Source organism: Erpetoichthys calabaricus, chromosome 9 (genome assembly GCF_900747795.2).
Source record: "Erpetoichthys calabaricus chromosome 9, fErpCal1.3, whole genome shotgun sequence".
Lineage (NCBI taxonomy): Eukaryota > Metazoa > Chordata > Cladistia > Polypteriformes > Polypteridae > Erpetoichthys > Erpetoichthys calabaricus.
Genome location: NC_041402.2, coordinates 90,735,683 through 90,759,326, shown reverse-complemented (window position 1 = coordinate 90,759,326; position 23,644 = coordinate 90,735,683). Strand labels below are relative to the sequence as shown.

At 37.3% G+C, this 23,644-nt stretch overlaps 1 protein-coding gene across 1 annotated transcript in view; it reads right to left on the bottom strand.

The window, feature by feature from the left end:
- spire2 (spire-type actin nucleation factor 2) overlaps nucleotides 1–23,644 on the bottom strand; it is a 177,212-nt gene that overhangs the window by 109,104 nt on the left and 44,464 nt on the right. The window contains exons 4-5 of the mRNA XM_051932367.1: nucleotides 18,281–18,286; nucleotides 12,696–12,717 (exon numbers count right to left, since the gene is read on the bottom strand). Of these exons, the coding sequence (XP_051788327.1) occupies nucleotides 12,696–12,717; nucleotides 18,281–18,286 (28 nt within the window). The remainder of the gene's footprint in view (nucleotides 1–12,695; nucleotides 12,718–18,280; nucleotides 18,287–23,644) is intronic.

Below are 23,644 nucleotides of genomic sequence, written 5' to 3'. Positions count from 1 at the left end.
AATAAAAAATTAATTCAAAGCAATACAATTCAAACCAATACATCAAATAAAAGGCAGAAAATTCAACTTTCAAAATCTAAAATTCTCATAAACTAAAAGAAAATTAATTCATACCACAAAAAATGATTTTAAATAGACAAGACAGGTTTCCCAGTTCTCAACAATTTCTATTCTGCATTTCTTTAGCTTTTCCTTTTCTGCAACTTTCATTTCTTGGCTTTTGCTCTGTTGAATTTGGTTGTATTTTGATTTTTGAGATTTTTTTGAATTCTTTATTTTAATAAACTAAATTAAATAATGATTGTATTTTGTTTTAGTATTTATTTACTTTTGATTTTGACCTTTCATTTGGGCACATTCATAACCTTGTGAATGTGTCCTACCAGGATAGGCTCGAGTCTCCTGCAACCTTGCCTTAGGATTGAGCAGGCTTGTCAGTGACTGACTGGTGATATTTACAGTTACAGATTTAGGAGATGAAATGATTTCTCAGCATGTGGACAATTCTTGAATTTCAGTAGAACTGTGACCGAGTTTAGTTATATGCAAAGGAAAGATAAAATGAGCAAAGTACAGAATACCTGTGTGGAGTGAACAGACAAACAAATATCTAAAGCCTCATTAATCTGCTTCTGTTTTTGGTCTGGCTAATATTTATATCGCTGTGTCTCATCCAGTACTATCGCTTGGTCACCTCTTGCATTGAACTTCTGACTTCTATTTCAGCTGCAGTTTTCTATTTATTCATAGGAAGCTATTTGTCTATTTTGCCTGACTACATATTAGGTTTATTGTGGGTGTCTGTTTCCTCCTTAATTGTATATTATCTACTTATTATCTTCTATTTGACATATACAATGTCAAAGTTATCAGTTCCTTGTGTTGTAGATATGACAGATTTCTGCACAGCAAATGTTGTAGTACTTGAGGACTTACAATTAGATAAATAGGGGATTTCAATAAAAAGTCTGAAACAGACTGGCACCCATCTTCCCCTCTTGTGTCTCATGCTCCTGAGCAAGCATGCACCATGTAGCATTGTGCCTTCTCATTGAGTGGAATGTTGAATTTCAAATTGCAGTAAGTGGGAACTCCTGTAGCAGAATTTAATGTCCAAAACATCATGTAAACAAACACCAAATAACATAACATTCTCAAACCTGCGTAACCAAATTCATGGTCGTGGGGTTTAGAGCCTATCAGCACTAGGTACCAGTCCATTATAGGGCCCACTCATGTACATCCACACTCACATTCACATAGTGCCAATCTGGTTTTGGCAATTAACCCACAATTAGCCTTTGGGGGTGTGGGAGTAAAACCAGAGTACCTGGAGAATTATCCATGCAGAGAAATGGAGAACATCTAAACTCCATGTAGACAATGGTTATGCCAAGTTTGCACACTCATTTTTTAGCTTAGGACACTGAACCCTCAAGGTGCCTCAATGGCAACCCAACTAAACAAGAAGGGTGTATTACTTAACAATGAACGATGAACGAAAAGAGTTAATAAAGTAACAAATAAACAGGGTAAAACAACAAATCTGCTGCCTCTCTGGGAGATATTTGTTACTGTTTACCAAAAGGGGACACTCATCCTCTTCCTCGCTTCTGATCTCTAGTCTGTTTCTCCTGCTTTCTCATTCTATCTTTTCCTTTTTCTCTCATGTGAATAATATCTTTCAGCTGTTCTGTGAGGCTTAAAAGACTTCAAATTGGACTTCTTGTCAATGTTTGCACTCAAACACTTTATTTCTAACCTTCTAAGAAAGATGTGGGAAAGACAACTTGTAGGGAAACCTCAATATTTTGGTAGTTACAAATAACTTTGCAACAAGCTTGTCTCAGCAAAGGAACACTCCATCATACAGAGTGGAATCAGAAGAATTCAAAAACTTCATCCAGAAGTTCCTCCCATGTCGCCAGTAGCACACTGAGTCCAGAAAGAGAGAAAAGGCTACCATGTCTGTACTCTTCTTGAGTAGCACAGTAAGACCACTTTTCTAATTGAGGAAGCATCTGACAAACATTATTTCTAGCTTGAAATGTGAAATTCAAAACCTAGAAATTTCAGTCACTTTCTAGTCAATTCTCATATTCTGTTTAAAAATTTCTTGAATGCTGCAATCAAGTTCTGGCCTCGCCAGGTCACATGTTTTGGGCCTGCACCAAATTAATATCATTTTGGACCAAAATCTTTGCATGCCTGCCTATCAGACAGCCTTGGTGTCACAATCCCTCCTAATCCACTAACAGTTGTGTTTGGTGTACTTCAAGATGGGCTTAAAGTGGAGAAGGACAAACAAACTGTAACTGCCTTTACTACACTATTGGCGCATAGACTTATCTTACTCAACTGGAAAAATCCTAACCCACCTCTGTGAAGTCAGTGGGTAACTGATGTTATATACAATTTGAAACTGGAAAAAATCAAATTCGCACTTTGAGGATCCGTACAAAACTTTTTCAAAACCTGGCAGGATTTAATCAATAATATTTTAGAATAAACATTTAAAATGAGGAAGCAGGTTCTCTCCCCTCTTTTACTCCATTTATCTTTATTCATTTATTAATTTATCTATTTACTTATTTTTACTAGTTTAAAGCTTAACTCTGGTGGCCTAGCTCTCTTTCTCAGGGGTGAGGGTTGATTTGTTTCGAATCTATTTTTGTAAAATTTGATTTGTTTGTATGGAATGTTATTTGATTTTAATATAATTAACAAAATCAAAAAAAAATTCTCTTAACTGAGTTTCTCATGAACTCTGTCCCACATAAGGATGAAAACTACAGAGCTACTGTATGTTAGTAGAAACTGCATGAACTAAACCACTAGGGCTGGCAAAAGGGCTTGTGCTGCGCTGTTAACCTCTCCAGGTGAAGTGGATAGCTGATCGCTGTTTTGTTCACAAATACAATTTGACATTTCATGACATGGAGCCATGGGCCAAACAACCAGTACAGTTTTTAATTGAGAGGGTTCTACTCAGATCAGTGGCAACTAAAAAAAAGACATGCTGACATGGAGCGGTTAATGGGGAAATCAGTTAATAATCATGAACATGCAATTCAGATATCAGTGCAGCCGCCCCTCATTAGTAGCTCCAAGTGACGAATAGTGCAGCTCCTATAGTAGGAGTGTAAATCGCCTGAGTAAAAAGAGAAGAAGGTGGAGAAAGATTAGAACAGAGATGGAGTGTGGTGTGTACACTCACTTGTATGATATGGCTCAGTCTTTTGGAGCATGTAGTGTCATTCCAGAAAGAAGGGACACAGTTGCTACTCGGCAGTAAGGAGACAGGAAAGATCGAGAGATCTTTTTGACTCTCTGAAGGAGGTGGCAGAGACAGAGCCAAAGAGACTGCATTCTTGTGCATATGTTAAGTCTGCTGATGGAGAGTTGAAGAAAGGAGAGATTTGCCGGTGAGAGGAAATGCGGTCTGTGCTCCCGCTGGCAAAGCAAGAACAAGTATGGTGAACAGGATGTCACTAGTGGTGTCTCATCAGTGAAGTATCGATGTAGCGACAGGATTCCCACTTATAGACTGAACAGTAGGAAGTTCACCTTGGGAGGTCAATGAGATGAAGGAATGGATTCTAACTTTTTTTAACCCTAAACCCATTGCACGATTTTAATGAATGTATTTATTTATAAATTTACTACTGCACGTTGACACTATTGATTTGAATAAACAGGCATTTGCACCTTTTGCACTGGAAACCTGTTATTACTTCCTTACTTGCCTTAGTCCATTCTCGGTTGTGAATAACAAGATTTCCCAACAGGGGTATGTGACCATGGCTACAGACACAGGGCATCACATACACATCAAAAACTGACAGAAGTACGCTATTGTGAGGCTGTACAATTTCCTATCTTACTAATTATTTTCACAGTATCAGTAGTCTGGGATGGTTCTAACATTTTCACTGTGTCACCTTTTCAGAGAAAATTAATCTGGGTCCTTTAACAGAATACTACTTACATGGAGAAAAGGGCATGACAAAAGCATGCAACAACAAGAGGGCTTTTCTCATTCCTTGCTGTGCCCACAGGTTTACGTATAACCTGCCACCCTTAAATGTTCCTTTTCTATAGATGTTGTGGCGGACAGCCGGGGTCCATGCCTGGCCGACACCCCTTCACTGTATATTCAGGGGGAGCAGCCCTGGAGGGTGCAATACCTCCCCCTGGACACTAGATGGCCGCCCCCCTTGGTTGGAGCGGTGCCTCGGTTTCTCGCAGGGCTCCTGGGGAATTGGATTTGGGTGCAGCCTTGTTGGATCCTGCAGGCACCGCTAGAGGGTGCTGTAACTGGGCCTCCTAAGCCCATATGGGCAGTGTATTCATCACACCCGGAAGTGCAGCTGGAACTCAGCAATCAAGCACCTGGAGCACTTCCGGGCGGACTATAAGAGGAGCCAGCAACCACCACTCAGCGGCCAGAGTCAGGAGGAGGAGGATGAAGCTTGACGGGAGGAGTGGTGGTGCCAGAGAGGAGTGTGGTTTTTCTGCTTGTGTTGGTGTTTTGGACTGTGTTGTGGTTGGGGGACACGGGGAAGACATGCCCTCCAGCTGAAGAAAAATAAAAGTTTCTTTATTTTATACATGTGCCTCCAGGTGAGTCTGTGCCGGGTCGGGCGTAATATAGTGCCTCTTTCAGAATGCTTACATTTTTACATATATATTGCAGCCAGTAATGCAGGTTTGCTTTTAAAGAAGCCAGCACTTCAGCAACAGGAAGCTAAAGTGGGTTTAAATATGGCGTTCTGATGGCCTGATTGTTTTTACAGGGCTGCCAGTCATCCTGATATGACTCATTTTTATACTGAATTAATCTATAATTGCCGCACCCATTTCTTTTGATACCTGTGGCTCACTTTTTATCTTAACTGTTTCCCTTCTATTGATGCTCACACTTTTAACTATTTCTGCCTTTCCTTTAAGCATAAAACACTTGAAAACATAGCTTTGAATTTAAATATGTTAATCCACTTCAGAAAACAGGTGCAGAAGGACTAGTAGCTTAATTCTAAGCTCTATCTTAGTTCTAAACTTCACTATAAATGTTTTTTGTTTTTTATTTCAAGACCAAGCATAGATTTGTCAGGATCACTTAATTTGCCATTCAACCAATCATTCAGGCTACAAAAAAATCTGTGTGAGATTCTAGCCCTCTTCATACTAATTGCTCTTTTGCCTATCGTAGCCCTAACAAGAATACTGACACCCAATTTAAAAAGATCTTCCAGGTCAATGTAGTTTGAACCTCTCATTCTGGAACCATACAACTCTTTTGCCAGAGGGACACCCGGGTAGCTGATCTTCTGGTGGCACCCGGGTGTTCCTGCTTCCCGAAGCCTTAGTTTCTTTAAAGGGATCACTGCAGCACAGGAGCGCCACCACTGTCTTCTTAAAGATGCAGGATCTATCCTTTCAGTCTGTTCATTTCATACTGTTCTCTGTCATCTAGGAGGTTGTTTATTTTCTTCAAAACCCTCTACAGCTTTACTTTCTCCTTACAAGAAGGATTAGGCATCGCCAAAGCTTGATGGGTTGTCTGCCTTCTCGTGAACCTCGTGCTTCACTCTTACTTCACTGTGCATCCCTGTCTGTTATCCTTATGGAGCATCCATTATATCCTGAGGATTTATCAACACTTTGGAAAGCAGTGAGCATCCTTTTGCATTGGCATAAAAATGTGTGTCACCAGTGCCACCATATGCTTATCTCTCTCTTTTTGTGAGGCCCTCTGCCTGTTTCATGACACACATTTCTGGCTGGTAAATCAACACACCATATGTGTCATGGTGTCACATTGCAGACCCTGAAATCAAACACAGTATAATGCATTCTTGAAATGATCTGTGCAGCCTCCCACCACATGGATTGTATTGTGCTCTAACTTTTATATGATGTATCCTTCATCTTAAAAATTAAGCAACTGAGGGAGGTAAACTTTTGTTCATACCTGGAATGGCCCATCAAATTATACATCAAGTGTCAAATACATAGATTTATATTGTCGATGCTTTATAATTTTGATCTGTTTTGGATCAGCACTCTCTAACATTACAATTTTACCCATTATTCCTCTGAATAAACAGCTAACAATAATAGCTGTTGTCTTTACTATTCTATAGCGTCCATTTTTTTCTACTAATATTTAGAGATTTACCATTTCATACTTCAACTTTTACATATGCACCATGTGGCTTATTTGATCTTTAATCGGCTTGGTCTAATTCATTTTCATAGTGAAGATAAAACCTACAACATGGGGATTCCTATGCATGTTGTACCATATTAAATGCCTACAAGGGTGTATATTGGGAGAGGGATGCTAAGGATAGAGTGCCAGGGAAGAGGAAAAGAGGAAGGCCTAAGAGAAGGTTTATGGATGTGGTGAGAGAGGACATGCAGATGGTGGGTGTGACAGAGTAAGATTCAGAGGACAAGAAGATATGGAAGAAGATGATCCGCTGTGGCGACCCCTAACAGGAGCAACCAAAAGAAGAAAAAGTTTCATTACAAATGCCTGGAGAAAACAATGAAAAATAACCAGACTCATAATTGCCTATTACTGCCACACATAAATGTTTCTCAATGTAATAAAATGACTGTGACATTTTCAGTTATGAATTAACTATCCTTCCAAGTATAGACTTTGAGAATTGGGCTTTCAGTATCTTCTCAGTACAAAGGCCTTCACTTCTGATATTTACACAATGTGCTATAGGGTGTCAAATGATGCAACAAAGCTTTTAATAATAATTTGGTCATTTTGTCAGACCCAGAAGCACACTAAAACAGATCATAGTTTTCAGAAAATATTATGAGACTGGGAGAGATTGTGGCATAGCACAAGAGGATTCCAAGGTTTCACCTTGTATATATTTATTAATATTGCTGTCCTGTATTTACATTGAATTATAAACTTTACTTATCTTATGCTACCTGGCCCACCTCCTTACTAAGATTAAACAGTATACCATTAGCCTGCACATATTCCTTCTTAATTCATCCAGTAGTTAAATTAGAAATGTTTCCTGAAGATGCCCCAATGCTCTTTAAATGGATTCCCCTCTCTTACCTACTGCATTTCACCTGATCTCAGCCTTACCTGAAGAAAAAAAAAATTCTGACCATACTCCATGATTAATTTCTTCTTTGAACTCTTCTACTAACTCTCTAAACGTGTATCTGTAAAAAGACAGCCTGTTTCGCTTTAAAACAAGAGTGTCCGACTCTGGTCCTGTTGGACCACAGTGGCTACAGGTTTTCATTCTATTTTCTTAATTAGTGACCAGTTTTTGCTGCTAATTAACTTCATTTAATTGATTTGCTATTTAAGACTCTGATGCTTTAAATCAGAGTGAGAAACGTCAGCCCTGGACGGCCGTAGTGGCTTCAGTTTTTCATTCTAACACAGTTGCTTCATGAGAAATCATTAATTGCTGATGAAGCACTTGTTGCTTAAGTGACATTTTTCGGCTTCATTTTAATTGTCTCGTTGGTTAAGATTCTACATCCTTAATTGTTTATTGTAGTCTTAAACAGCTGTGTTTTAACTGCTCCTTATCAACTATAAGATGTAAATGACAAAGCAGTTCTCCATTTAGTTTGTTTCCATTTCCACCCATGCATATTCATCATTCACTATTTGGTTTAATTAAGTACTCAGAAGGAAACTGAAGAGAAAGTGAAAAACTGAGAATTACTGGTCCATTGTAGACTTTGAATCATTTGGATGATTTTTAGACCATTAGAACTATCTAGACGACAAAAGTCCATTCCGCCTAGCAAAGCTCGCCAGTCCTATGCACTTAATTCTTCTAAAATAGTCTAGTTATGAAAGTCCCTAAAGTCCTACTGTCTACTACTCTACTTGGTCGCTTATTCCATGATATCCTTAGAATGAAAAAAAATCTACAATTTAAGAATAACCTGACATTGTAGAGTTAAAACATTAACAAATCATGATATTTAATTAGACCTGCCATTGGCAAGAATTGTTATTTAATTAAGCAAATGAGTTGGAAGAAAATCCTGCAGCTACTGCAGCTCTCCAGTACCAATGTTGGCCACCCTTACTGTAACATCTAGACTGACATTGACTAAGGGGTATTTTAGGAGAATGTAATTTAGAAAATCCAAGATTCCTTGACTCCAAAGACAAACCAATATCAGATACTGTGCTTTTTTTTTTTATTATTAATTTTATTGTAATCATTCCTTACAAATAGATCAATTTTTACAAAAAATAGGATTGAAAAACAAATCAAACCCCACCCCTTGTGCTGTATGTTTTCTATTACCCAATGCCAATTTTATCGTGATCATCTTACAAAATAAAACTGTTTTTTTAATTAACAACTACTCAACATGGGTTCAGAAGTGGAAAGCTGTGTTTCACTAATATGCTGGAATTCTAGGAGGGAGCAACAAAAGCATACAATGAGAGGGGTGTATGTGATATTATTTATCTTGATTTTTAGAAGGCTTTTGATAAGGTAGAATATGAAAGGTCAATGATCAAACTAACAGCAGTGGGAATTCAGTGTGCGGTCTTTAGGTTGGCTCAAACACAGTAAGGAAAGGGTTATAGTGAGGGGAACTTTTTCAGAATTAGGTGATGTTAAAAGTGGTGTCGCTCAGGGATCAGTGCTGGTTTGCTGCTTTTTTAATAAACATAAACCATCTGTACAAAAATCTGATCAATAAGCTTATTTAATATGCAGATGATACCAAACTAGGTGCAAGGGCAGATAGTGTAGAATTATAGGAGAACTTGGATAGAATATAGACTTGGGCTGATTTTTGGCAGATGAAACATAATGTAAGTAAATATAAAGTATTACATGCAGGAAATAGAAATGTGAGATCTGAATACACAATGGGAGGTCTGAAAATTGAGAGTCCACCTTATGAGAAGGATGTAGGAGTCAAAGCGAAGTGAGGAAAGTTTATGCTTAAGTTACATAACACACTACTGAGGCCTCATCAGGAGTACTGCATACCATTTTGGTCCCCATATTACAGAAAAGACATAGCAGTGAAATTCCAGAGAAGAGTGACTAGGCTAATTCTGTGACCATAAGGTAAGAGCTTTGAGGAGAGACCGGAAGGACTGAACGTTTTCAGTGTAAGCAAACAGAGATTAAAATGGGACATGTTGAAGTGTTAAAAATTATGAAGGGAATTAGTACAGTAAATCCAAGTCGTTACTTTGAAGTAAATTCTGCAGCTATAACACTGAAATATTTTTGGAAACTTGTTCAGGACAGGTTTTGCACAAATGTTACAAAGTTTCTTCATGCAAAGAAACACAGAAACATGGAATAAATGATAAACTACTATGGTGGAGATTAGGATTTTAGGAACCTTCAAATATTGACTTAATGTTATTTTGGTTAATTTAGAAGTATGGGATGGACCAGTTTATTGGGCTGAATGGCCTGTTCTCATCACAACTTTTCTAATTTCTAGTTAAAATCTTTTATTCAGCCCTGATATTATTATCAAAAGTCACAAAATGTTCAGTCCAAATTTGAGCAGAATGTTTAAGCAAGAAGGAGATAAAGGGAAAAACACAAAGGCAAAATGTCATTTAGAATCAGCAACCAAAACTGTCCAGATCCAAAATGATATGGCCTAACTAGATAAGCAAAAACACACTACGGTAGATTTGCTTAGAATATCCAAAAGCTTGGACGATGAGTACCGCACACCACTCTTTTTAATATTCATGGTGCAGTGACATTGCCCCCAAAACACATTGACATGACTGTCAACAGATATTTTTACCATCCAAACAGCAGTAAGATATTTACCATCAGGTATTATTGTGAAAAGAGAATAGATAACCAGGAGATACAAATGTGTGGCTAAATGGAGTGAAAGACAGAGAAGGGTTCAAAGACAAAATAACCAGACAGACAGACAGAGAAAACAAGACATAAGGACAAACAGAAGAACTGAAACTCAAGGGCACAAAAAGAATTCAAAAACCAAAAATAAAACCTAGCACTTGGCATACTTGTTTAGAAACTAACTACATTAAATCTTAAAACTAAAAACCATACCACATTCACTACTTGTGACATAAGGAGTGCAATGATCGTAGTCACATGACTAGTCGCGTAAACAAAGAACAGGACAAATGAAAACAAAATTAAAATTTGCAAAAATACTTTCAAGTGGATTATTATATGTGAATATTTTTATATTTCAAATGGAATTATATTCGAATAGTGATGTTCGTTCTGGCAGCCTTAGTACAGGATACTCTCACTTCTCCATTTCTTGCAAAAACTTACTGGCAGTGTTTGGTGTGTGCTAGCATTGTTTTCGAGTGTACTCACACTCATCATACTTTTCCAAATTCCCCCCACTGTTCCTATTATCACATGGAAAATTATCACAGTGCTAGAAACAGCAAACTGGGCTCCCACCACCCCCTCGGGAGACTAAATGAAGGTAAAAGTATTGCTGATCTACAAACACCAGTGGGACAATCCCACTCCACCGGCTCCTCTGTCAAATTTAACAGTAACACTACAACCACCCAATCCCCTGCTACTCAATCAAATGTTATTGTATCAAGTCATTTGAAACTCCATGATTTAATAAATGATTCTTAAACGGAGAGTACCAACACTTCTGTATATCTACTTCAGGTATTGGGTGTTGATCAATATTGGTTGGTGGAGTCCATATATTAAATAATGATAATGTTGATTTCCATAATGCTATTTTTTTATTGGTGCAGAGTCCAACAGGTACACCTCACTGCTGGCTGAAGCACTGAAAGTTTAGAATGTAGCTTTAGAACATCAGCAACATTCACTGAGCTTTAGTAAGGACAGTCACAATTCAAGTGAACTAGTGGCTGTGATTTTTGTGATAGCTGGTTCATAGTTCGTGCTATTGTGGTTTGTGTTTTCCTCGGGTTTACTGTATTTGTAGTTTATTATTGATTGCAAAGTGTGTATAAGCTGTTTTGTTGTTCCCCAATTGCCAGCTCTTTATATAAAGTATGCAAATCTCAATGCAAATTACTGTTGTGTAAATTATATAGTATATGCTATCTATTCAGGTAGTATAATGAAGTTATTAGATTGTGTTTGATGGCCTATAAATACAAATAAGCATTACCATTTGGTTTAATAACACACTTTTATTTATCATGTCTGTCAGTTGGTTCTGACTAGACATAGGTTGCGGAGGATGGACCAGGGGTGTGTAGACTTGGGATCTGTCCTTAGTTGTTACCATAAACAATATGTCCATTATCACAAGGAAGAAAAAAAACAGCAGTGAAATGATGTCAGAAAGATGTTATGAGTGAATACACACAATGTCAAGGCAATCAAAGTATTTCTAATAGACAGAAAAACTTTCATGACACTGAAAATACATTTTTTAAGAAAATACAGCAATTATAAGTTTTGTCTGGTTAATGAGGAGCTAACTAATAAGGTGTTCTTTTGCTGAATTTGTTTTGTTACAAAACCGAGTACATGTCAAATTGTTATGCACTGCCTGAAGATTAATTTACAACCTACATACTACACACACTCTTTCACTAGAGGAATGCACAGACCAGTGGAAGGCTGCATGTTTATCCACACAATAGACCCACTAACACCCCCACTTTTTTGGAAATGAAACTGCTGAAAACAACCTGAACCAATCATGTAGGTTATGTTAAAATTACACAAAAAGCATACAAACACAGCCAGACTTATAAAAGAAGCATTTCTTTCATGGACAATTATAAAAAGCATTTCTTCTTCTTAGTGAATGCAGTAATTCCTTGCAATTCACAAGGGTTAGGGATGCCAGACAGTTTTCTGAACTAGAGAAGGTCATCTTGTCATTAGATAAACACAAAGCAAATGTTAAGGCTACACAAAAAAGTGTTTAACTCTATGTTAATTGGCAAGATGATTAAATATAAGCAGTCCACAGCATTCAAGCCCATCTTGTACCAAAGATCATTTGTACAACTAACTTAATAAATAAATACATGACTAAAGGATAATTATTAAGGCATTTTTGCTAGTTGGTGTATATAGTAATCCCTTGCGATTCACAGAGGTTAGGGGCACAGGACCCCCATGAATGCAAAAATCCATGAATACGTTTTGGGCCCATGATTACTATATGTTCTAAGTTTTCTTCACTAAATATGATGAAATAAGTTGCAAGAAATGTGAGATAGACTGATAGCTGCACAATCAAATCACGTGTGTAAGACTGGCTGCAGCGACAAACCTGTGTGGCACTCCCCAGACAAAGCTCATAGTTGAGCAGTTCTTTAGCGAACTGTAACTTTTTATAATATTTGTGTGTATAAACAGCAGTAAATGACAAAAATGATTAATATTACAGGTACAAAAGAAATCCAACGAAACACTAACCACAAAATGATAAACACTCACAATGCAGTCCAGCCTTGCAGATGCATATGATGGTGTAGTTATGAAATTAACATTCCCTGTGAACAGCCTCCTGAAAGTTATGTAAAGTATTGTCTTAACGTGATGCTGATGTACATAAAGATTTGTAGAAGCTGGAAGCACTCCCAGGCAAAGACGTTTTCCAACCCAGATGAAATCACCTGAATAAGCATGCACAGGACAAGAATATATATCCAGAGAAAAATGTAGTCCAAAACAAAAAGACACCTGCCGGCTTGTTAATGGTTCACTTTTAAAACTAGCCACTTAATCTTTCACCAAGCTGCACTCGTGGCAACCTTTAAAGCTGACCAATGACACAGAACTTCTGGGGTTGCTGGGATTTGCAGTCCATTTAATTAGCAGGGCATCAGCGTCATCTGCAGTTATTCACAATAGGTCGCAAAACATGCATAATAATTTTTATTCAATTATTGATGACAAACCCACGAATAGGCGGATCCATGAACCATAAACCTACAAATCGCAAGGCCAACCTGTATTTACATAACAACCTGAGATCCGGAAGAGGAAGGACTGACACAGACACCAGCAGCAGTTAATGATTCTTAGAAGGTCCATTAACTTAGCTCATCAATCAAACCCTATTTAATTCCCGCTGTATGATGTTGGGAGAGGCCTAATGAGAACAGGAGCTTCCACACTGCACATTATCTCTTTCATTCCCTTTCAATCCAACTTTCCACACTATTCAGTACAATTACTTTTATGCTGCTAGATTACACATGACTCCACCCACCCACAGACTCTCACTTTCATGTTTCTTGACAGGGAAAGTTTGCTGACTAGCTCTGCTACAGGAGATAGAACTTTTACTCCATTCATTTGACACCTTAAGTCCTTGACTCGTAGATGTGTCAAGCAAATATGGTTGACTAAAATATACTGCATTACAGCTTACCCTTATGAAACACAAGCCAGTTCTAACTTTTATTTTTTTAATAATTCAACTATGAAAATCACCTTACTTAGATGCAGTGTTATCATTGTTATAGCTCTCAGAATTTTCTGCATCCTTAACGTGAGGAACAGAAAGAGGGTGTGATAAGGGATCTTTGACATTTGAAGTAATCTTAAAGCTTGGCTCTACTTCTTCCACCTTCTTTTGTTTTTTCAACAATGAAAACATGTTTTATAGGCTAGAGCCCATAGTACACTACCACATACACACTGAACCGTTCTTCATAGCAAACAATTAGCTTTTCCCATATGTTAAACTAACCAAACTTAAATACTCAGGCTTCCACTGTGCCACTGCACAACCATGTGGTCTTTGGTGTTTTCAAACTAGGAATCTTTGCATTGACCATTTATTTCCATTTGATTTTGTCTCATGCTTTTTAATGTTGACTTTTACATCTCAGCTGCCTGCCACTTTTTCTACATCATTCATCCACCACCTTCTTCTTCTTCTTCCTTTCCCTTTCTTTTTCCAGTTCTCTTCCACAATTTACATAGTTCTTCACCACCTGAGTCCCTAGCAATATGACTGAAGAATTTTCAGTTTTCACCACAATATTGACTCCACCAGAATTGGTTTCATCATACCAGTTCTTCGCATCACTTCCTTGTTTGTAGTCTTCTTTATCCATCTGTAATACCATCATTCAAAAGCTGTTATTTTCTCCCTAAGTGCCATCACAAAAGCAAAGGTTTCTGCACCACACCATAAAGTGGACCATACTTGTGTATGCAGCAGTTTCTTCTGCGTGTTCAGGTAGGTTGTTTTCATCAGTTCCCTAGGTCTCCAAAAACTCTGCTTAGCTTTGATGATTCCTGCCCTGACATCAACATCATTCTTTAGGTTTTCATTTACCCAACGTCCGAGATATTGAAAGTTAGTTACTTGTTCAGCTCTTTGATTGTAAAGGGTCAGCCTTATATCTTTGTAACGTTTGTGTTGCATCCTGCTTTTATTTACATTTTACAAAGAATTTCAACTTTTTTGGAATTGGGGTTGCATTAGAAGTAGCAGATTGACATTCCCTTGAATGTTCCTGGCCACTTCAAGTACTGGAATTTACAGAATTGTTCCTATTTGAGCAAAAATTAACATAACAGAGATGTGTACGATATACCAAAAAGTCTTTAAAGCAAAGTTTTTTGTGTAGACTGAGGTTTTACCCAATACGTGATATCTTACACTTGATTAAAAAGCAGCATCTGAGAAAAAAATGTTAGTACAGTGAGCTTCAAAATCTCAAACACTTCTCCATGATGCCAGAAGGGATTAAGCAAACTGCTGCAACACATTTCATTAAACATCTTTATTTCCTATTAGTCTAAAATTTAGGAAAACCTCTTGTAGAAATTTATTATAATTTCCTCAGCAACTGCTATGCTGGTAGCGCTGCTTTCAGTTGCTGTCTGACTTCCTTCTAATTGAACAATTTTTACTTAAGTAGACGAGATTCAAGTTCATGAAAATTAATGCTTGTCATCATGCTGTCTAAGGTTATAACTGTAAATTATTATTTTTTTTATTTCTTTGCACTCCAAAGAAACCTGTTAGAAAACTCCTATATATTTAGCTAATGTAAAATGAATATTCACTATCTAGGGACATTTCTGTCATGAAGCTGAAATAAAATGTAGAACCACAAATAAAGTCTTCTGTGTCAGTCTCAGTGCAGTCTCAGTGCACTGGGGCCTCATTTATAAAACTTTATCTCCTTCTTGTGCATGTATATGAGCTTGAAAATATGTGCACACCAAAAAACGGGAAAAAGCAAATGGCAAAAAATTATATTTACGAACTCTGCCATACATATATTTCTATGCAAACTACTCTTTATAAATCACAACCTCCTGATAGATGTGCGAATGTGAACGCACCTCAGTCGCCACCCTGAAACATCCATACATGAAGCATACTAATCACCCTCATACATAAGCAATCACTATGCTGCAGAACTTAATTTGCTGGTACAGCAGCCTTCCACCTGAGGCTTTGTGTTCTATGCTGCACTTCACAACTGACTGTGCCAAGAGCATGCAAGGCATTGCTTTCTGGGTGTTGGGGGAAGGTGTAAGGCACCAGCATCTTAGCAGGTAGCCACTATTACTTGGCACATGTAATGGCATAATTGTTGTTACAATGAGTAGTATAGGCCATATGAAAAACTGAGAAGTCAGCCAGTTACCTTACCAACAAGTCAGCTGCTATAAGTACAGTATCATTACATCTGCCAGAGTTACTTTGCCTCAAAATAAATGACTCAGGTCACTTAGCCAGTCTCATCTTGGCATCACAGATGACTGGCATGTTACTAGAATGTCACAGCTTATGGTAAACAAAAACAGCTTCTTTCTAGCTAGGTGCACTTATTGCAACATCAGTGCAGCAAAGTGCTCAGATTACATTAGGAGAACCAGACACTGCTGCAAATTCCCTTTTTATGTTTTATACATGTGCACCCACACCATACAAAAGCTGAATGTAGCAGTTCGTTGCTTCCTGCACAGCAGGCATAATGGAGTAAAGCTTGGCTGACCTGTCATCCAGTTCCCTGAGAAGTAACAACTAGTACCTGATATATAAAGTGACAAATAACTAAAAAAAGTTGCATTGTGCAGCATTTGGCCCTCTTAGAAGGGAACGAAAACAGAGTCTGCTCATCATGTTTATCACTTTTGAGGTGTAATACAATAGGTTTGTCATGTCAATGCACATTACAAGTGATATGAATTATTATACAGTTGAGTCATCCTTTAGCTGCTTTAGCTGCATTTCCATGTTTAATCAAGGGTGTCTTCATTACCCAGTTTCTTTGAAATGTTGCATATGGAGGGGTTAGAGTTGCCACAGTTTCTCCTGCCAAGTTTTCTTTCATAAATCCAGACATTTGCATGGAACATGGCATATCTATCTATATACACATTTCAAGCCTCTTTTTCTGCTTACACAAGCTTCATAAATAAGCCCATAGTGAGTAAAAATGGGTAATATCTAGCATATACTGTGATCATTATTTGTAGATGGTCTTTATTAAATAAGTTTGAGGCATAATTTTTTACTTTAATTTTAAAAAGAATAATGTTTAACCTCTGCAATGGCCTGATGGCCTGTTCAGGTGTTGCTCCTGCCTTGTGCCCAATAACAGCTGATCTGGCTCCAGCTGCTCTGGAAAAGCAGGTTAAGAAAATGAATGGAAATTTACAAATTACAGTAATCAGACTGGATAAACCCAGTTCTTGTTAGAGACATATTTATGACTCACCAGATTAGATAGATCAACTGACTTTGCATACAGGAAGGGGAGATGAAAAGCAAGGCAATTTGTAAAATTGGATCTAAGCACTAACTAAAGTGAAAAGCTGAGTAATTCATGAAACAGAAATGAACTGATCAAAGGGCATTAGACCTGAACACAAAGGAGAGTCATCCAACACTACACCCCTACTGTCAAGTACCACAGGATTTAAATTCAGGACTAACAGAGAAACCAGTAGTCTGCTGTTCCATCCATACAGAGACCAAGCCATGTCTCTGTTACTCCATTCATCCAGAAGACATACCGGATTGGGAGACCTCAGTAAACCAGAAACCACTAAGACAAAGAGCCACCTGGTAGTCTAATCATATTGGATGTTTAAATTCAAAATGAATTATTATTTTACCAGGTTGCCAAATCAGATCAAATAATATTTTATTTGTCACATACAAATTATACATACAGTACAATATGCAGTGAAGTGCTTAGTTGCTCAACTCCTATGACTGTGCCTTGAGACAAATACAGGGTGGCCCACCTCCACCGAGACAACTCCTGTCTCGTCTGCCGCTGAAAACAGGCAGAGAGATGTATTGACGCACAAGGAGATCACTTTCAGCATCTTCTGTAAATGTGAGTACCAAATTAGATCATTTTTCTCTTCAACACGTAATGCAGTCGTTTCGGTGGAGGTGGGACACTTTTTCATGGGCCACCCTGTATAAAGGGATAATAACAAAACGTAACTTTATAAATTAAAAAATCGTTAATAAAATTCTAATGTAATAACTAAATATAGGGCTTAAATTAAATACCTTAATGTGAGAGATTTAACTATAAGGCACCATGTATTGCTAAACATTTTCCTTATTCCACAGGAAGACGAACTGTGTGAAAAACTCCTCCTCGGTCTCTCTTAATGAGACCTTAGGCAGCTGTAGCATTTACTGGACCACAACACAGAAAAGAGGCCACAGTTGTGATGGCTGGTGTCACATATAATTTCCTTGTGCAGATATTTTTCCTTAGTGCAGATACCCTGAAGGTTAGTGAGTGCACACCCTGTGATGTGTTAAGCTGACAGCACCATTTTCTGCACAGCCTTGAGGTCCTGCTGTGTGCTTTTCCCAAACCTAGTGCTGATGCTTCCTATCAGAATACCTTTAATGGTTGATGTAATTTAGCTCTTTAGTATCTGGGAGGACCTGAGGCGTTTAAGGTGGCACAGATGTTGCCATGCCTTATTCACCAAGGTGTCTATGTACCAGAACCGGGTCAGATCGTCTATGATGTGGACATAAAGGTATCAGAATTTGTACACACTGTCTATCCAAGTGCTGTTAATACTGAAGGGATGGTAGTGCCTCTGCTGTTTCCTCCCAAAGCCCACAGTCAGCTCTGAAAGTCAGTAGAAGACTATAGGCCTGACGCCAGTCTGAAAAACTATATACTTTATTCAAGTAAGCTGGCTAATTGTTGTTAGATATCAGTCCTACCACAGATGTGTCATCAACAAAGTTGACAAAGATGGTAGTATCATGTGCAGCCATGCAGTCATATGAGTAGAGAGAATACAACAGTGGACTCGGACCACAGCCCTGTGGAGCACCTGTGTTGATAATATTTTGTCACACTCATTGTACTCCTTTTCAATTTTGAGCTTATTATCTATAATGCATCTATAAAAGTGTAAACTATCTCTGCTGCTTGTTCTCATACTCTAACTTCCTCGGGGTGATGAGGTGGGGTGGTTATAGATGTTAAAAAATGGTCATCCCTGACAGTGACCAGGTTTGTAAGAGTTAACATAGATTGGACATGGGGTATTCTGGTCAGGTCTACATAGTCTGACCAGAATCTGAAAGTGAGACTAGAATCACTCTAAGACCTTATCACAATAAAACTCCCTTTTTAATTGACAATACATAGCCAGTCCTAGGAGGTAACATATGTGCATAGGAATATGTCAAACCCACATGTATGGCCACCCTTTGTCACATTAAGAGGAAACTAATATGAAGCCATTCCAGAAACAGATATAGTGTCTGACTGCGCTTGTTAAAGTTTGAATTAAGACCAATCATTCAAATATTATTTTATATAATTCGGGTCATAATGATATGCATTACAAAGAGGTTTTCGATATTAACAACATGAAGATGACATATCATAATTATAAGTCAAAATTGCATAAGGTATTATTTGACACAGTGATTGAAAATTTACTAATAGCAAATATGAAATAATTTTACCAAAAACATATTTATAACAGTGAGTCTGAATTTGAAATTGAGGTGTTTCTTGAATTGGACCTCAAACCATTACAATATTAAAATGACATGAGACAGATTTTTAGTTTTATAAACCAGAAGCAGTAAGTCTAATTTCTGCAATAACTATAAATAGGCAATGGTCGAAAATGCTTTAGTGAGACATTTATTTGACATCTTCTCTCTTTTTTTTAGTGCTTAATGGGAATTGATTGTAACTTGATCGCAATGCTTTATTCTGATCTCAGCACAACATGGGAAACTAAATCTTTGCTGGGTCTATTTAGTAATAAAATTAATTCAGGAAAACGTTCACAAAAACTGTTAAGTAAAATATATTTCTTTTCTTCAGGGTTAAAATGCAAATTTTACAAAAAACATTGTAAGTTTCCTGTTAGGATTAATAAAGTTTATCTGATCTAATCTATAAATCATTTTGCAAAGAAAAATTGTGGCTGAATTATTATTTTTAATATAGCGATTTCGACAGGGACTTGTATTATCAGGCGCTGAGGATATTAAAATTGTTTATTAAATCAATTATTATTTTATACTCCTTTAGCTGTGGTGAGAACATTAGAAGGAGCTCTTTAAAGTTACTAACAGGATAACTATGTATAATAATCATAAATTATATGTGCATAATATGGTATTAAGAGCGATATGATACTTCTCACAGATTCTGGGTGTAAATCCATCACAGTCTGTGTGGAGTTTATATGTTCTGCTTGTGTTTGTTTGGTTTTTGCCCAGGTTCTCTAATTTTTCCTGCCACACCCCAATGATGCTTGTGTTAGGTGTATTGACAATTCTAAATTGCCCCACTTCAAGTGTTACCATGTACATTTGGCAGGAACTGGACTGGCACCCCAAAGTTTGGCTACTGCCATGCTTCCAGTACTGCCAGGAAAGGCATGAGCCCCCATGACACTGAAATGAATTTAATGGGTTTGAAAATGCTGTGTTATAAACATGACAATAAATTGACCTTGAACTGGAAATGAGGGATCCATTTAACTTTTAAGAATGGAAGGAAACACAGAACATGTGTCTCATATTTCCTAAGATGTCCCATTCATAATGTTATTTTTTTTCCTTAGTTTATCTCGATAGTCTCTGTTAGACACAGACAGATTCTCAGAACCATTTTTAACCTGATTTTACTTTGTGTACACCTTACTCAGACCAAAGGTTTACAGATCATTAATTGTGCAAGAATTGTTAAGCTATCACCTCAGTGATTACAGTTTGCTGTCCTGGAAGATACTCGGAAATAAACAAAACCCTAAAACATGGCTATCATGACTACATCCTCAATTACACATGTACTCACTTCTGCATCTAGCACCCCACCATAAGGCCTGAACAAGTGCACTTTTAGCGATTTGCAAGCATGAATGCACACTTATAAAAACTGATTTGCTGCAGGAAGCACAAGGTGTTAGTTGAGCCTTCAGTTTCAAGGACGAGCTGTCACATTGTGGAAAGCAGCAGCAAAATTAAACACTGGGTAGTTAGGATCCAACAAGAGGACAAATCACTGTTTCCATCCATTTTCAAACTCAACGGATCTATTCATGAAGGTCACTAATGGGCGAGAACATGTACACACAAAACACCCACAGATTCAAAATAGATAAAGACATAAGCAACAGAGTAAGAGAAGTACATGTACATGTAAAGTTATCCGAAAAGAAGTAAAAAGCAACCATTTGTGATAACAAAGCTTTAGGTCCAAGCTGAACTATTGACAAATGACTGAGAACACGAGAGTCACGCTTCTTAAAAACAATGGGTAGAAGCCAATGCTGTCCATAAATATGAAGAGAATTTATGTGCTATGATTCTGGGGTTTCGGTACATGCTACGTTCATTTTTTGCACTTATTTTTTTACTTTTGTTCCGATTTTGAGTGTTTGTGTAATTTTTCATTGTTACACTCTTTGTGAAACTATTTTTGTTGTTGGGTTCTTTTTACGGATGGCAACATTTTGGGTGCTTTTGTTATTATACATGGCTTTCTGTTGCTATTTGGTGGAGGCTGGAAGTCATAGAATAATACGTAAGATAGCAGTGTGTTATTTTCTGTGCTAAAGTCTGTGGATAAGTCTTTTGTAGGAAGCTAGGAAATTTCACATTTTTGACTTTGAGTGTGGGTAGTTAGTGAAATTATATTTTGACTGTCTGGTATTGACCTCGGCCTGCTCTTGGTTTACAGTTATGCTTTTCATCTCCTAACAGATGATAACATTTCATGGCCTTCTGCTTGGCAGAACATGATGGATTATGTCTAGACTACTGTAACTCTCTGCTGGCTGAAGTATGGGCATGTGTCACTAAGCCGTTTCAGATCACTACATTGGCTTCCTAATGTCACCCATATTAATTTCAGAACCTTGATGCTTGTCTACAGCACATATATACTGAATATTGAGACACTTCTGATGTCCTATGCTCCTTCTTGCCCATTTGGGTCTGCTAGTAAGCAGCATCAAGTGATACCACCAGGCTTTGTGTGACATCAAATCTCAATCCAGACTCTTCATGTGTAGCTTCTGGCTGGTGGAACAAGCTCCCCACCTCCACTTGAAATAACAACCTCCTCAATGTGTTTAAGAAGTGTTTAAAGACTCTCTTGGTTGGCAAATTTCTGTCTAACTGATATTAGCTATTAGATTTTGAAGCCTAGGAATTGTAACTAGCTTGAATGTCATTCTGAGTTCTTCACTTGTGATTTTCAGTTTGTAAGCTTGTTCTGTAACTAAACAGTCTACTAGACTGATGTTTGATACTCGACTATGTTCACCGCTTTTGTGTATAGCTTCAGGTAAAAGCATCTGCCACGCAAATCATTTTAAATGCAAATGTAATGCATCAAGATAAATCTGAAGATCTTACAAGCAAGCACATACATGCAAATTACATGATAATGATAATGTGAGTCTTAAATAAAAAATCAAAAAAAGAAATATCTATTTTGTGAAATGAAGAGAAGCATGTGTTAGATTTGTTCTCAGTACAAATTTTTAAGGGACTTTACACATTACAAACTCCTATGTGCCAGGTGGTAAAGTATGCATGTGTAGTTCAGTGAAAATATAAGCTACACCTACTGTTACACCATAGTCACACTAATTTGTTTATCTATGTCATCAAATTAAAATTCAAAGATACCTATTCAAAGAAAAAACAGAAGCAACTACACTTGCAAAACCAGAACAAAATAGAATGTCCAAAAGGTCAATAACTAGTATATCAAGACAAAAACATTCTTGAATAACTTCTTGAGGAAGGACTAAGTTCAAACATCTTCTAGGTCACACACAAGCTGTACTGAATTGCACGGGATGGCAGTGGATTTAAGGAATTAGTATTAAGAGACAGGACTAGGGCAGAAAAATAGAAGCCAATAATGTAACCAGGAATCAAAGAATCTAATATAACTAGAACCAGGACATGAAACATTAATTGTGGTCAATAAATGGAGCAAGAGAATCAGTAACCAAATATTCACATAACCAGACATAAGAAGTAAGACAAAAATCATAGATCCATAAAAGAATTTGTAACCAGCTGGCTTTTCAAGAAACATAAATAACACTAGAGTTTTAGGTTGAATCCACAAACTTGGACAAACTAGGAAGTTCTTTGACCAATAATGTCAAGCTGATGTCACCCCTAACTGTCAACACTAAAGTCACTCAATGGTGATGTCTACAGAAAAAACAACATGATACCACAGAATAACGCACAGCATAACTAACATAAGCAAAGATGCGGTGGGAAAAAAAATAATCGTGACCATCGGATTCCTGGGTCTCAAGTCCCCTCAAAACAATACATAAATTATTTTTAGAGCACCTGGAACCATTAAGAAGAATGAAAATTGAGAATGGAATCGTGACACTGTTATGCCCAGCAGGCATAAGATTTTAGAGGGCGACTGGAAGACAAGTACATAATTTAAAAAACCAAAGCAAGGGTCAGAACCAGGAGATCAACTACCAGTAACCAAAATCAAGAACTGTGAGACAAAACTTAACTCAGAAGCATTGCAGAGTTCAAAAACCAGAGAAACAAAACAAACAAAATTTTCAAACAGTTTGAAAGATTTTGGAATCCATGTAGTCGGATGAGGACGTATGCCTTTTAGATGACCTTTTATCCTGTCGTGATTGATGGACTTCAACCTCTGAAGACACGGTCACTGGTCCTAGCAATAGGAGTCAACAACAGCGCTGTTAAAATGCTGGCAATATAACAGCTCAAACCAAAAATCAAAACCAAAATCATAAGCATATTTAAAAAATAAATGAAACCAATGGATTCCTTAGGTTATAAAACACCAAACAGATGCAAAAGATATTCAAAATAAGAGACCATTGACAGATGCAACCACATGATATTGCCGAGAGTGCTGCCTAGTGTATCTAAAAAATGACTTCATCAACTGGTAATAATCCATATTTGAAAATGCATTTAAAACATGAACACAATATTAAATTATTCCTAAGGTCATAGGTATGACACTACTTTGAAATACTTATTTATCTGCTCGTTTTTAATGTACATTGTATTTTCCTGTAGTCAGTTTTTCATTTTAGCTCTGCGACATACTGTATATCCATACTAGATTAGGGTCCTAAATTATTTTTTTAATGTACAAAAAGGA